At 50.6% G+C, this 14,490-nt stretch overlaps 1 protein-coding gene across 16 annotated transcripts in view; it reads left to right on the top strand.

Moving 5' to 3' along the window:
• syne1b (spectrin repeat containing, nuclear envelope 1b) overlaps positions 1-14,490 on the top strand; it is a 667,652-nt gene that overhangs the window by 472,786 nt on the left and 180,376 nt on the right. For all 16 annotated transcript variants that reach the window (XM_038805568.1, XM_038805603.1, XM_038805543.1 and 13 more), the window contains 3 exons: positions 7,678-7,851; positions 11,508-11,639; positions 12,759-12,955. In XM_038805568.1, the coding sequence (XP_038661496.1) occupies positions 7,678-7,851; positions 11,508-11,639; positions 12,759-12,955 (503 nt within the window). The remainder of the gene's footprint in view (positions 1-7,677; positions 7,852-11,507; positions 11,640-12,758; positions 12,956-14,490) is intronic.

The raw sequence follows: 14,490 nt of genomic DNA, 5'->3' as shown, positions 1-14,490 counted from the left end.
CCCCCCCCCCCCCCCCCCCCCCCCCCCCCCCACCCGCAACGCTCACACACATCTTCTACTCCTTCAAAGAATTGGCTCATACACGCTCTCGTGGGGTGCGCTCCATGTACCACCTTCAGCTGTATCAGCCCCAACCTCGCACATGAAGTGGAGGCATTTACTCTCCGGAGCATCTCACACCAGACCCCCTCCTCTATAACCTCTCCCAACTCTTCCTCCCACTTTGCTTTGATCCCTTCCAGTGGTGCCTTATCCTCATCCAAAATAGCTCCATACACTGCTGACACTACCCCCTTCTCCAGTCCCCTTGTCGTCAGCACCTCCTCCAGCAATGTGGAGGCCGGTTCCTCCGGGAAGCTCTGTATCTCCTTCCTGCCAGAATCTCGAACCTGCATGTATCTAAACATTTCTCCCTGCTCCAGCCCATACTTCGCTTCCAGCTCCTTCAGTCCTGCAAACCAACCCCTAAGAAACAAATCTTTAAGCGTCTTAATCCCCTTCTCTTCCCATTTCCGAAAACTTCCATCCCACTTCCCTGGCTCAAATCTGTGGTTCCCCCGAATCGTTATTTCCCTTGACCCTGCCCCCAACCCAAAGTGTTGGCGAAACTGCCTCCAGATTTTCAATGAAGCTATTATTACCGGACTCACTGGGCGCGATTCTCCGAGCCCGCGCCGGTTGGGAGAATTGCCGGCCGCGCCATTTTATCGCGCGCCGCCGGTATGACGCCGTCCAGGCGAGAACGGCTGCGTCGAGTTCTGCGCCGCGCCAGCCGGAGAATCGCCCGAGACACTCTCAACGGCGATTCTCCGGTACCCCCACCATTCTCCGGCCCGGATAGGCGGAGTGGCTGCTCCGACCCAACAGGTTCCCGCCGGCGCCGTCCACACCTGGTCGCTGCCGGCGGGAACTGTGTGGGAACGCTGGGGTGGGGCAGCCTGTGTAGGGGGGGAGGGGGGTTCCTCCACCGGGGTGGGCCTCCGATGGGGTCTGACCCGCGATCAGGGCCCACTGATCGGCAGGCCGGCCTCTCTAAAGGAGGATCTCCTTTCCTCCGCCGCCCCGCCAAGATCCATCCGCCATCTTCTTGCGGGGCGGCCTCGGGGAGGACGGCAACCGTGCATGCGCAGGTGGCTTCATTTACGCGACACCGGCCGAATCATTTACGCGGTGCCAAGGCCCAGTGCACGTAAAATATGCAACGCCTCTCCTAGCCCCCCCCCCCCCCCCCCCCCCCCCCGGGGGCGGGAGAATAGGGGGCTGGGAGCGGGCTCTGACGCCAGAGTGAAACACTCCAGTTTTCACCCCGGCGTCGGGACTTTGTCTCCATTTCGGAGAATCGTGCCCCCTGAGTTTTTCCCCGGAGCTATCGGGAGCGGCGCTGTTGCTCGTGCTTTCAGTCCCGACCCCCTGCACAAATTCTCCTCCATTCTGACCCACTGGGAATCAACCCCTCTGACCCAGCTCCGTACCTTCTCCACATTCGCCGCCCAGTAGTAATACATCAGGTTCGGGAGACCCAAACCCCCTGCCTGCCTTCCCCTCTGTAGCAGCACCTTCCTCACTCTGGCCACCTTCCCTCCCCATATGAACGAGATAATCATTCCCTCAGTCTCCCTGAAAAAAGCCTTTGGCAGGAAAATCGGCAGACATTGAAAAATAAACAGAAATCGCGGCAACACATTCATTTTAACCGCCTGTACCCGACCCGCCAGTGACAGAGGGAGACCATCCCACCTTGCCAAAGCAGCTTTCACTCTCCCCACCAAACTAGTGATATTGTACCTGTGAAACCTCCCCAACTCCCGGGCAACCTGCACCCCCAAATACCTAAAGTGAGTCCCTGCCCTACAGAATGGCAGCCCCATCAGCCCTGCCCCCACCCCCGGCCGAGACACCACAAAATACTCACTCTTGTCCAGGTTCAGCTTGTACCCCGAGAAAGACCCAAATACTCGCAGTAGCTCCAATATTCCCCCGATCGACACACTCGGCTCCGACACATATAATAGCAAGTCGTCGGCTTATAAGGACACCCTATGCTCTATCCCCCCCGCACTATTCTTTTCCATGCTCCCGAACTTCTGAATGTGATGGCCAACGGCTCAATCGCAAGCGCAAACAGCAGGGGGGACATAGGACATCTTTGCCTCGTCACATGGTGGAGAGAAAAGTATCTCGAGCTGATGTTGTTTGTGCGGACTCTCGCCCTCGGCTCCTTATATAATAGCTTTACCCAGTTCACAAATCTGGGTCCAATCCCAAACCGCTCCAGAACTTCCATCAAGTACCCCCATTCTACCCGGTCAAACGCCTTCTCGGCGTCCAATGCCACAACCACCTTTGTTTACTTCCCTTCCGTTCGTGCCATAACGACGTTCAAAACCCTCCTAATGTTTGAAAAAAGCTGCCTCCCTCTCACGAACCCCGTCTGATCCTCACCTATCACCTTCGGGAGGCACTCCTCCAGCCTACCTGCCAGTACCTTCGCCAGTACTTTTGCATCCACATTCAGAAGTGATATGGGCCTATACGATCCACACTCCGTCGGATCATAGAACATAGAACATAGAACAGTACAGCACAGAACAGGCCCTTCGGCCCTCAATGTTGTGCCGAGCAATGATCACCCTACTCAAACCCACGTATCCACCCTATACCCATAACCCAACAACCCCCCCTTAACCTTACTCTTTAGGACACTACGGGCAATTTAGCATGGCCAATCCACCTAACCCGCACATCTTTGGACTGTGGGAGGAAACCGGAGCACCTGGAGGAAACCCACGCACACACGGGGAGGACGTGCAGACTCCACACAGACAGTGACCCAGCCGGGAATCGAACCTGGGACCCTGGAGCTGTGAAGCATTTATGCTAACCACCATGCTACCGTGCTGCCCCTTATCTTTTTTTAGAAACAGTGAAATCGTGCCTGCCCCAAGGTTTGAGGCAGCACCCCCTTCCCCAACACCTCTTCAAACATCCCCACCATCAGGGGTGCCAGCTTATCCTTCAATTTTTTATAATATTCCACCGGAAACCCATCCGGCCCTGCCACCTTCCCCAACTGCATCCTCCCAATCGCATCCTTTATCTCCTGCTCCACTATTGCTCCTTCTAATGTCGCCCTGTCCCCCTCCCTTAGCCTCGGGTACTCCAACCCATCTAGAAATTCCTGCATCTCACGGTCTCCCCCAGGTGGCTCTGACCTGTACAACCTCTCATAAAACTCCTCAAAAACCTTGTTAATCAGCTCCGGAGCCACCACCAACTTCCCTGCCCTATACCTCACCTGAACAATTTCCCTTGCCGCTGCTTCCCTCCGGAGCTGACCTGCTAATATATTTACCTCCATGTTCATAATCTGCACCCCTTGCTTGTCTCAGTTGGCGCACTGCCTTCCTGGTGGATAGTCGGTCGAAGCTCGCCTGTAGTTCCTTCCTCTTTTCCAGCTTTGCTGGGTCCCCATCCTCTGCGTAACCCCTATCCCCCTCCAACATCTCATCTATTACCCTCTGCCGCTCCAACCTCCCCTCTTTGTCCAACCTGGCCTTAAACAAAATTACCTCACTCCTCACCACCGCTTTTAGAGCCTCCCAGACAACTGCCTTCGACACCTCACCCGTACAGTTGAAACCTACATATTCCTTAATTACCTTTTCAATTTTCTCACAGAACACTTGGTTCCCCAAAAGACCCACATCCTGCTTCCACCCCGGCCTCTGCGCTACCCCCTTCTCCAGCACCATATCCAGCCAATGTGGAGCATGATCTGACACTGCAATTGCCGAGTATTCCAACCACTTAACCCCAGCCAGCAAAGCATTCCTCACCACAAAGAAGTCGATCCGCGAGTATACCTTATGGACAGCTGAAAAAAACGAGTACTTCCGTTCCCTTGGGTGCAGAAACCTCCGAGGGTCCACCCCTCCCATTTCCACCATTAGCCCAGCCAGCACCTTCGCCCCCCCCGCAACCTGATGGGACCAGCGAGCGCGGCCGTGACCTGTCCAACCTTGGCCCCCCCCAAACCCTTCTTATCCACCACCATCATACCACCAGGCCCTGCTCCATAAGCCTGACCCACCCCTATCCATTGTTAACATTGGTCTCTTTGCCAACTCAACCGTCAAGTCCTGATAGATCCGAACTCCAGCACCATCCCACTGCACCTCGCGCTTCTGCTTCGCCCAGTTTAACACCTTCTCCTTCATGTAGTACTTATGGAAGCAGATAATTACTGCTCTTGGCGGCTCATTCACCTTGGGCTTTGGCCTTAATGACCGATGAGCTCGGTCCAGCTTGTACCGGGAGGAGTTCTCACCCTCCCCCATCAGCTCCGCCAACTTCTTGGCGAAGTATTCTGTTGGCCTTGAGCTCTCTATCCCTTCGGGCAAGCCCACAATTCTCAGATTATGCCATCTCGAGCGTTTGTCCAATTCCTTGAGCATTGCTCGGAGTTGACCTTCACCACTCTCCGCAGCTCGTCCCCCATCGAGGTGAACTGGTCGCTGTGTCACGGCCTCCTTCACTTCATAGAACATAGAACAGTACAGCACAGAACAGGCCCTTCGGCCCTCAATGTTGTGCCGAGCCATGATCACCCTACTCAAACCCACATATCCACCCTATACCCGTAACCCAACAAGCCCCCCCCTTAACCTTACTTTTATTAGGACACTACGGGCAATTTAGCATGGCCAATCCACCTAACTTCCTTCATATTCTCGCCCTGGTCTCTCACCTCGGCCGATGCCTTTGCCACAGCTACCCTCACCAGGGCGATTGCCTCCTCCACCAACCATTTCAATGCGACCACCGTCTCCTTCCTCAAAGCCTCCATGTGCCTCGCAAACTGCTTTTCCAGCTCCACCGCCATCACCTCAGCCATCTTCTCCACCGTAAGTAGTGCGGCCCCACCATACGGTCCAGTATCCACCATCTTGTCAGCGCTTTTGCTGGCCTTCTCAATCAACAGCGACCCCGGGTTTTCTTCCTTCTTCCTAGCTGCCTTTCGCATCCTCTAACGACTTCTTATTTCTCTCTTTCTTCAATCCGAAAATAACTAAGTCATTATTTTCACAAATTTTTTCCCCAAAATTTCCAAAGTCAGGAAATCAATTCCTCCAGGGACCGGACTTCAAACTCCTCAAAGGTCCATTTTCAGTGGGAGCCACCCAGTGTGCTCTAATCCCCCTCTACATCGCCTTCTGGACGCAGGCCTGCCACCTCGAATGCCTCAACTCGTGTTAAGCTCCGCCCATGCATCCGACCTCTGGGTCGATACCTCCCGCTCCGGCCGCTGGACACGCCCGTCCCTCAGGCCCCAAAGGCCGAAGAAACCATTCCCCTTTCGTGGGAAGAAAGAACCACAGGGAAACCCCCTAAAAAGTCCGACAAATCGTGGACCGGCGGGACCCTCTACCCGACGCAGCTACTCCGCTCGTGAGTGCCACCGGAAGCCCATTGTCACTGTTCTTAAGTTTTGTTTTCACTGAGCACTGATTACTCTCCCATTACCGTCTCCAACTACCGTCTTCTCCTGCCATTAAAGCTTCCTCTGCCTCACGACCTCCACATCTTTGTTGCAATCTCTCCAAGTTCCAACCAAACACTGACCTTCTACCCTGCTCCAACTGTGACTCCACCTTTTACTCAACATATAATTCAACACATTTCTCCCTCTCATTCAGACACTAAGGGCGCGATTCTCCGCTGCCCAGGCCGGGTGGGAGAATCGCGGGAGGGCCGCTCTGACCCCCCCCCCGCGATTCTCCAACCCCCCCCCCCCAAAATGTTATGTCGCGTTTTGCGACATGCCGCTCGGAGAATTGCGGGTCGCCGTTTTTCATGGCGATCCGCTATTTTCCGGCCCGGATGGGCCGAGCAGCCTGTGGCAACCACACCTGGTCGCTGCCGGCGTGAACATGGCGCCAAAGGTCCGTTTGTGTGCTCGGGAGGGGACTGGCCCATGATTGGTGCCCACCGATCGTCGGGCCGCGTCTCCAAGGGACGCACTCTTTCCCCTCCGCCGCCCCGCAAGATCAAGCCGCCATGTCTTGCGGGGCAGCGGAGGGGAAGACGGCAACCACGCATGCGCGGTTTGGAGCCGGCCAACCTGCGCATGCGCGGCTGACGTCATTAGGCGCGCCGGCCGCGTCATTCCCGGCGGCCGAGATTTACGGCACGCCGCTCCTAGCCCCCCGGGGGGGGGGGGGGGGGGGGGGGGGGGGGGGGAGAATGGGGGGGGGGGCAGGAGTGGCCTCCGACGCTGTCGTGAAGCACTCCAGGTCTCACGACAGCGTCGGGCGTTGCGGAGAATTCCGCCCAAAACGTTCATTCTACTTTCTCTTTCCACAGATGCTGCCAGATCTGCTGTGTTTTTCCAGCATTTTCGGTTTTGTTTCAGATTCCAGCATCCATAGAATTTTGCTTTTATTATGCTTCCACGTAGCAGATTACTGTGTAAAGTTAAAGTGCACGGGATTGTGGCTAGTGTCTTGAGATGGCTAGAAAGCTGGCAAGCAGACAGGAAGCAAAATGTTGGAATAAATGGGTCTCTTTCCGATTGGCAGGCAGTGACTAGTGGGGTACCGCAGGGATCAGTACTAGGACCCCAACTGCTCACGTTATATATTAATGATTTGGCAAAGGGACTAAATGTAGTATTTCCAAATTTGCAGATGATACAAAGTTGGGTGGGGTGTGAGCTGTAAGGAGGATGCAGAAATGCTTCAGCATGATTTGGACAGACTGAGTGAATGGGCATATGCCTGGCAGATGCAGTATAATGTGGATACATGTGAGGTTATCCACTTTGGTAGCAAAAATAGGAAGGCTATTATTATTATTTGAATGGATGTAAATTGAGAAAGGTAGATACTCAACGAGACCTTGGTGTCCTCATGCATCGGTCACTTAAAGTAAGCGCGTAGGCAAAGCAGGAAATAAAGAAGGCAAATTGTCTGTTGGCCTTCATAGCGAGAGAATTTGAGTGTAGAAAGAGAGATGTTTTATTGCAATTGTATAGGGCATTGGTGAGGCCACACCAATGAGTTATATTCATTGGAGTTTAGAAGAGTGTGGGGGATCTGATAGAAACTTATTCTAACAGGATTAGACCGGGTAGAATATGAAAGAATATTCCGATGGTGGGGAAGTCCAAAACTAAGGATTATAGTTTGAGGATAAGAGGTAAACCTTTTAGGAGAAATTTCCTCACCCAGAGAGTTGTGAATCTGTGGAATTCACGACCACAAAAAGTAGTTGAGGCGAAAACATTGTGTAATTTCAAGAAGGAATTTGATATAGCTCTTGGGCTAAAGGGATCAAGGGGGAAGGTGAGATCGGAGTATTAAACTTGATGATCAGCCATGATTATAATGAATGGTGGAGCAGGCTCAAAGGGCCGAATGGCCTTCTCCTGCTTCTATTTTCTGTGTATTTTTGGTCCTTCTTTCTCTGCTTTCTTTAACCTGTCTTTTTAAATGCATTTCCACGTGCGCCCCCCCCCCCCCCCCCAACCTCCTTGAATACTGGCGACAGTTTGTTCCTTGTTGTTAGCTGTAAAGTTCTTCAACAGAAGATTCCATGGGGTGATCACCATGAAGCCTTCCCTGTGACTGATGTAGATTGCTTTGCAAATCAGTCAGATATTTGTATTTTCCTTCACAGGAATTTTTCCAAGGGTTGGAGTCTCACAAGATCCTTATCGAAACACTTTGCAAAAAAGTAAGCACCTGCATCCATCAAAAAGAAACCAGCTCCCAGCAGGAGCTGATGAGCAAGACTGCCACTTTACTGAAGGAGGCTCACAAGAGAGGTGTGGAACTAGAAAGCATCCTCGAGGTAAGCTCTTTGACTTGGGCCGATGGGTTTGTCGAGATTTGCATGGATCCCTCGTTTGAGGTTTATGCAAAAATACCCCACTGGTGGCCTTATTGGTCTCCAATCATATTTTCAGGTTTCGTGACAATTTATGAAGTGAAGTAATCTCAGTTTATAATGATCACGCAATATAATACAAAGATATGAATTAGGAGGAGGAGTCGGCCCCTTGAATCTCTTACAACATTCAATAAGATTATGACTGATCTGATTGTAACCTCAACCCCACATTCTTGCTGTCCCGCGAGATTAATCAAGAATTTAGCCATCTCTACCTTAAAAATATTCAAAGAAGCTCCCACTACTTTTTGAGCAAGAATGTTCCAGAGACTCTCGACCCTCAGATAGAAATGATTTTCCTCATCTCTGTTTTAAATGGGTGACCCTTTAATTTTAGACAGTGACCCCTGGTTCTAGATTCTTCCACAAGAGGAAACATCCTCCCCACGTCCACCCTTATCAATACCCCGCAGGATTTATAGAACAGTACAGCACGGAACAGGCCCTTCGGCCCTCGATGTTGTGCCGAGCAATGATCACCCTACTTAAACCCACGTAACCCGTATACCAACAATCCCCCCATTAACCTTACACTACGGGCAATTTAGCATGGCCAATCCACCTAACCCGCACATCTTTGGACTGTGGGAGGAAACCGGAGCACCCGGAGGAAACCCACGCACACACGGGGAGGACGTGCAGACTCCACACAGACAGTGACCCAGCCGGGAATCGAACCTGGAACCCTGGAGCTGTGAAGCATTGATGCTAACCACCATGCTACCGTGAGGCCCCTTATGTTTCAATCAAGTTGTCTCTTTCTTTTCTAAACTCAGTGGATACAAACCTAACCTCTCCAACCTTTCCTCATAAAATAATCCGAATGCAGGTATTAATCTAGTAAACCTTGCCTGAACTGCCTCCAAGTATTTCCATATTTCCTTAAATAAGGAGACCAATACAGTACACAGTCCTCCAGGCGTGGTCTCAGCAATGCCCTGTACGACTAAGACATAACCCCGAACACGATCTAACACTAACACCTGCATCAGGCCTGACTCGTGCCCAGGTGACACTGCCATGCTGCCAGTGTGGCAGTGCCTGGGTGGCATTTTGCCTGCGCCGGGGATCAGACCCGGGTTTCCCTCCCCTTATGAGGTTGGTGCGGGTGGGGCTCCGGGATCCCTTTCTAGGTGTATTGGGGTGTGTTCGGAGGCCGCAGTGGGGCGTCTAGTGTCCTGATCCCTTCCTGCACTGGCAAGCAGAGCTTGTTATTGCAGTAAATGGAACTGAGTGCAGCCTTGGCGGGCCGTTCCTCGCTGAGGCCTTGAAATGAAGCAGAGTCCCGTTCGATAGCGTGGTCTTTCTCAAATGCTGCAAGTGCCGGAAACACCCGCCTAAACACGCTCGACATGGGACTCTGTTTAATTTTTGTTACATCGCGTCCCCATACTTTTATATTCGAGTCCCCTCATAATTAACATACTATTAGCTTTCCTAATTAGCTTGCTAACAGTCTTATCATACATGTGAAATTAATTCCCAACAAGATTACAGATAAATGCACCCCCCCCCCCCCCCACCCAGCTAATTTAACCAATTGTCCTGTGTTAAATATTTCTAGCGAAATCTCGCCAGAATAAGAGGAGGATGTTGTAACCTGCAGTGTGGTTTAATAAACCTCTCTGCTACCGCATCTGACTATCACCTATTTGGGACTTTTTCAAGCTCACTTGTGACAGTATCCTTTCACAATGTTGCATTGTGCCGCAGTTTCTAGAAGCTTCTGAGCTCTGTGAACCTCCCTGGATTTGCTTTTTCTTCTGTGTTGAATTTTTACCCATTGTTAGAAATGGCACGGGATGGATAATGTAGGAGCGCTTGATAAATCTCAAAGGAGCAGCCATTTTAAGAGAGGCCAGGTGCACTGACTGGGAAAATTGTGAATGTTTAGGATGTCCAAGATATTTAATTAGGTTGAAGGTCCACAGATTTCAGTTTCCAAGGAAAGACCATGGACTGCCTTTATATTCAAAAAGGAAATGCAGCCTCTTTTAATTAGTGATTTTAATTTCCCTCTGTGTGAAAGGAGTTTGGATTCTAGTCAACACTTGCTGTTCAACCAGCAGACAGAATGTGCGTTAAAGATTTTGTCAGCCAATGAGCAAGTTGGGCCAATTACGCATGCACACCATAGTCTCTCCATTTGAGGAATGAGCTTCTGTTTTAAAGTCCCTGTACAAAGAGAGAACAAGCGTCATTGTTGTTATTTTGATGCATCAAGGACCATGCTCAAGTGCTTGACTCATTTCCTCTCTGTGACTGTCAAAGGTGAGCTGCTCCTGAATTCCCAGTCACGCTGGCGTCGCTGGGGAATGTGAGTGTTGTTGGCTAGGCCAGCATTTGTTGCCCATCCCTAATTTGCCCTTGAACTGAGTGGCTAGGTCAACCATTTCAGACGGTGTTTTCAGAGTTAAACCCATTGCTGTGGCTCTGGAGTCACATTTAGGCCAGACCGGGTCAAGGTGGCAGATTTCCTTCCCGAAAGGGCATGAGTGCAGAAGATGTATTTTTTACGACAATCGGCAATGGTTTCATGGTCATCATTAGACTTTTAACTCCAGATTCTTTATTGAATTCAAATTTCAACATCTGCCACGGTGGGATTTGAACCCGTGTGGCCAGAGCATTACCCTTCGTCTCTGGATTACTATCCCAGTGACAATACTACTACGCCACCAAATCCTGCGGGGCAATGGGGCCGGAGATCTGGGGTAATGGGGCTGGGGATCTTGGGAAAGGGGGGGTGGGGTTCAGGGTCACAGGTCCAGAGATCTGGGGCAAGTGGTGGGGCGGAGATCTGGGGCAAGTGGGCGGGCAGTGATCTGGGGCAACGGGGGTGAAGCAGAAGTTTTGGGTTCGGGGTAACCCTGACATTCTCCCTTTTCATTGTGCCTCAGAAAGGAATACCACCAGTGTCCTGTGAATAGAGAATTCTCTTCTACTGTTTCACAGCAGATGTTCTTAATAGTCCTGATTTATTTAGCAAATTATTGGCTAGTTTAGAGCCTGTGTCTCATTTTGAGCGCATATACAGTCTGCTTTTGCGAAGAGAATCACCGGATAGTGCATGAAACATTTCTGTAATTGGTGTATAGAGTTTAAAAAACAAAAAATTTAGAGTACCCAATTCATTTTTTCCAATTAAGGGCACTTTAGCGTGGCCAATCCACCTACCCTGCACATCTTTGGGTTGTGGGGGCGAAACCCACGCAAACACGGACAGTATCCCAGAGCCCGGATTGAACCTGGGACCTCGGCGCCGTGAGACAGCAGGGCTAACCACTGTGCCACTGTGCTGCCTTTTTGGTTAAGGTTACCTGTTTTGATTCCTGTGTCCTGCAACAGCTTACCTGAATATTGGACTAAAGAAAGGGCATGTTCTGGTTTACAGGGGACTCAGGATCTGTTCATGAGAATGACCAGCAGCACCGAATCTAACACAATATCTAGCCGGAGAAATAAAACTTGAAGTTGTGACACTTTTAATAATTCTCAGTCTTTGCTAGCAGCTGGAGCATTTGTCAGAGGTATTCTGTTGTCTCTCCCCTTCTTAGACCTGGACTAACCTGGCGAAGGACTATGAGGCTTTGTACAGGCAGCTGGAAGGGGTGGAGAGCAATATCCCTGGAGCTGGACTGGTGGAGGAATCTGAAGAGCGACTTACTGAACGGATCGCTCTGTATCAGGTTGGTTTGTGCTCCTTAGAAACATAGATACAGGAGGAGACCATTCACTGTCTGGGCCCTGCTACACCATTCGGCTAGATCGTGGCTAATCTACACTTCACACCATTTACTCACCTTGTCTCCATGTCCCTGATACCCTTGTGTAAGAACCCAGCCAATTCAATCCTGAAAACTCCCAACTGGCCTCCAACATTCAGTCTTCCTGAATCGGAACTACAGATTTGCACTAATAATTCCTAATTTCACTCCTGTCATTTTAAGATTGCACCATCTTGTTCTGAATTCACCCATTAAGGGAAACAGGATTAGAACATAAGGAATAGGAGCAGGAGTAGGCCATTCAGCCCTTCCAGTCTACTCTGCCATCTTCCAGATTTGGTGCCCTGGTTGACCTTCCAGAATTGGTGCCCTGGAGCGGGTCCATCTTATCGCCGCAGAACATCTTCATTCTCAGGAGATCCGCCTTCTTTTCCCAACAGTGAGTCAGTGATGTTGGGTACCTTTTCAATATGACGCTCAGATAGGATGACGGACTACCCTCCATCAGGCCCTCCCAGCCATGGAATATGGCGCAAAACACTCAGTTGCATAGTTAATGAGGTCAGACCCGTAAGATTTGGTGCGTTTTCCCAGCAGTCTCTGCAATGGGAAACGCTCCACAATCCCACCCTTATCATGCCACAGAGTGTCAGATAGGAGAACTCCGCACTTTGTCCCTGCCATCTTCCACGTCAGTCAACACTGTAAACTCACAATGGCCGGAATTCTCTTTTCCTGCTGGCAGTGCATCCCGCCCACGGGTTTCCCGGAGGCATGGGGTGGATTCAATGGGAAATCCCATTGACAAGCGGTGGGAGTAGAAAATCCCACCGCTAGCGAATGGTGCGTTGCATGGAAACATGCGGCTGGGGGACCGGATGATCCTGCCGGCAGGAAGGGTTGGAAAATTTGGGCCAATACTTGTAGCTTCTAGTTGTGGATAGAATGGGATGTTGTATAGAGGAACTCTTCACAGAAGCTTCCTAGAATATTTTGTGCCTTGTGCCTAAAGGAGGAGAATATTTCCTAGGTTGGATAGAAGATTTAACGAACGTGTGTTCTGGCGTCTCTCCATTTCAGCGGCTGAAAGGCAGTTTGACTGAGCACCAGCCACAGTTATACCAAGTGCTGGAAGATGGGAAGAGGCTTTTGACGTCCATCAGCTGCTCAGATCTGGAGGTTCAGATAGCCCAGCTGGGTGAGCACTGGCTCTCCAGTACAACCAGAGTGAGCCGGGAGTTACATCGGCTCGAAACTGTCCTCAAACACTGGAACAGGTAAAAGGGGGAATTTTTCAGACAAACCAGAATGTTGCTCCCATGTCAAAAATTCAGCCTGTGATGTTTCCTGCAATAAAACATTTTCTAGCGTTGTTCACCTCGGGATCTGGGACTTCAGGGTCTCTGGGACTGCAGCCAGCGAAATAATTTTTGAAGTGGAGTCACTGTTGTAATGTAAGAAATGCGACAGCCATTTTGCGCATTGCAAACTCCCACAAACAGCAAGGTGATAATGACCAGATCATCTGTTTTAATGATGCTAATTGAGGGATAATTATTGGCCAGGGCTCTATGGATACACCCCCGTTCCACCAGCTCATCTTCAAAATAGTGTCATGGGATCTTTCCCATCCAGACGAGAGAGCAGCGATGTCAGTTTTGACCTCTCTTCCAAAAAGGTAACAACTGCAACATTGTAGGGCTCCTTCTGTACTGCACTGGCACGGCAGCCCAGATCACATGCTCATGTATTTGAAATGGGGTTTGAAGCCACAACCATTTGACTGAGCAGCAAGGGTTTATCCACTGAGCCAGGCTTGCATTCATTTGTTTAAACAGATGAAGCGGGAGCGCTAAAAGTTACCTTTTTGTGTTTTCATTTAACCTCGCCCCCATGCCCCGATGTCTCAGGTGTGGCTGAATTATGTCACCTCAACCAATCATTCTTCAGATGTGAGGTTTGGAGCGGGAAGCTCAGCAGGCTATTCAACCATAGAGTCATCACAGCAGTTTCTGATCCTGCCCTCAAAGAAAGTACCCTAGAGCAAGCTCGCTTTCCAGCAGGGGGGGGGGGGGGGGGGGGGGGGGGGGGGGGGGGGGCGGTCACTGGACAGTGACCAAGAATAGCCACCCAGACTTGCTGAGGCCAATTACTAACCATCATGCCACTGATATTAAGGGTTGCTATGACAGAATCTGTCCTTTCAATTACCACACCTTCCTCCAGGTACCATGGCCCTAAGGGGGCATTGGCAAAGATGGTCAGGTTGCGTGGATTGGCCCTACTAAATTGCCCTTAGTGTCCCAAAAAGGTTAGTTAGGTGGGGTTAAAGGGATAGGGTGGAGCTATGGGCAAAGTAGGGTGCTCTTTCCAAGGGCCGGTGCAGACTCGATGAGCCGAATGGCCTCCTTCTGCCCTGTAAATTCTATGATTCTGTGGGCTTCCATTGAATTGGTCCATGATTAAACTTTGCAAACTTAAGAAAGGAGAGGTCACCCTGCTGGGAGTTTTCTATAGGCCACCTAATAGTTCTAGAGATGTAGAGGAAAGGATGGCGAAGATGATTCTGGAAAAGAGCGAAAGTAACAGGGTAGTTGTTATGGGAGACTTCAACTTTCCTAATATTGACTGGAAAAGATATAGTTCGAGTACATTGGATGGGTCGTTCTTTGTACAATGTGTGCAGGAGGGTTTTCTGACACAATATGTTGACAGGCCAACAAGAGGTAAGGCCACTTTGGATTTGGTTTTGGGTAATGAACCAGGCCAGGTGTTAGATCTGGAGGTAAGTGAACACTTTGGAGACAGTGAC

Source organism: Scyliorhinus canicula, chromosome 1 (genome assembly GCF_902713615.1).
Source record: "Scyliorhinus canicula chromosome 1, sScyCan1.1, whole genome shotgun sequence".
Taxonomy (NCBI): Eukaryota; Metazoa; Chordata; class Chondrichthyes; order Carcharhiniformes; family Scyliorhinidae; genus Scyliorhinus; species Scyliorhinus canicula.
Note: the sequence above shows the minus strand (reverse complement) of the source record. Positions and strands in the feature narration are given on the sequence as shown.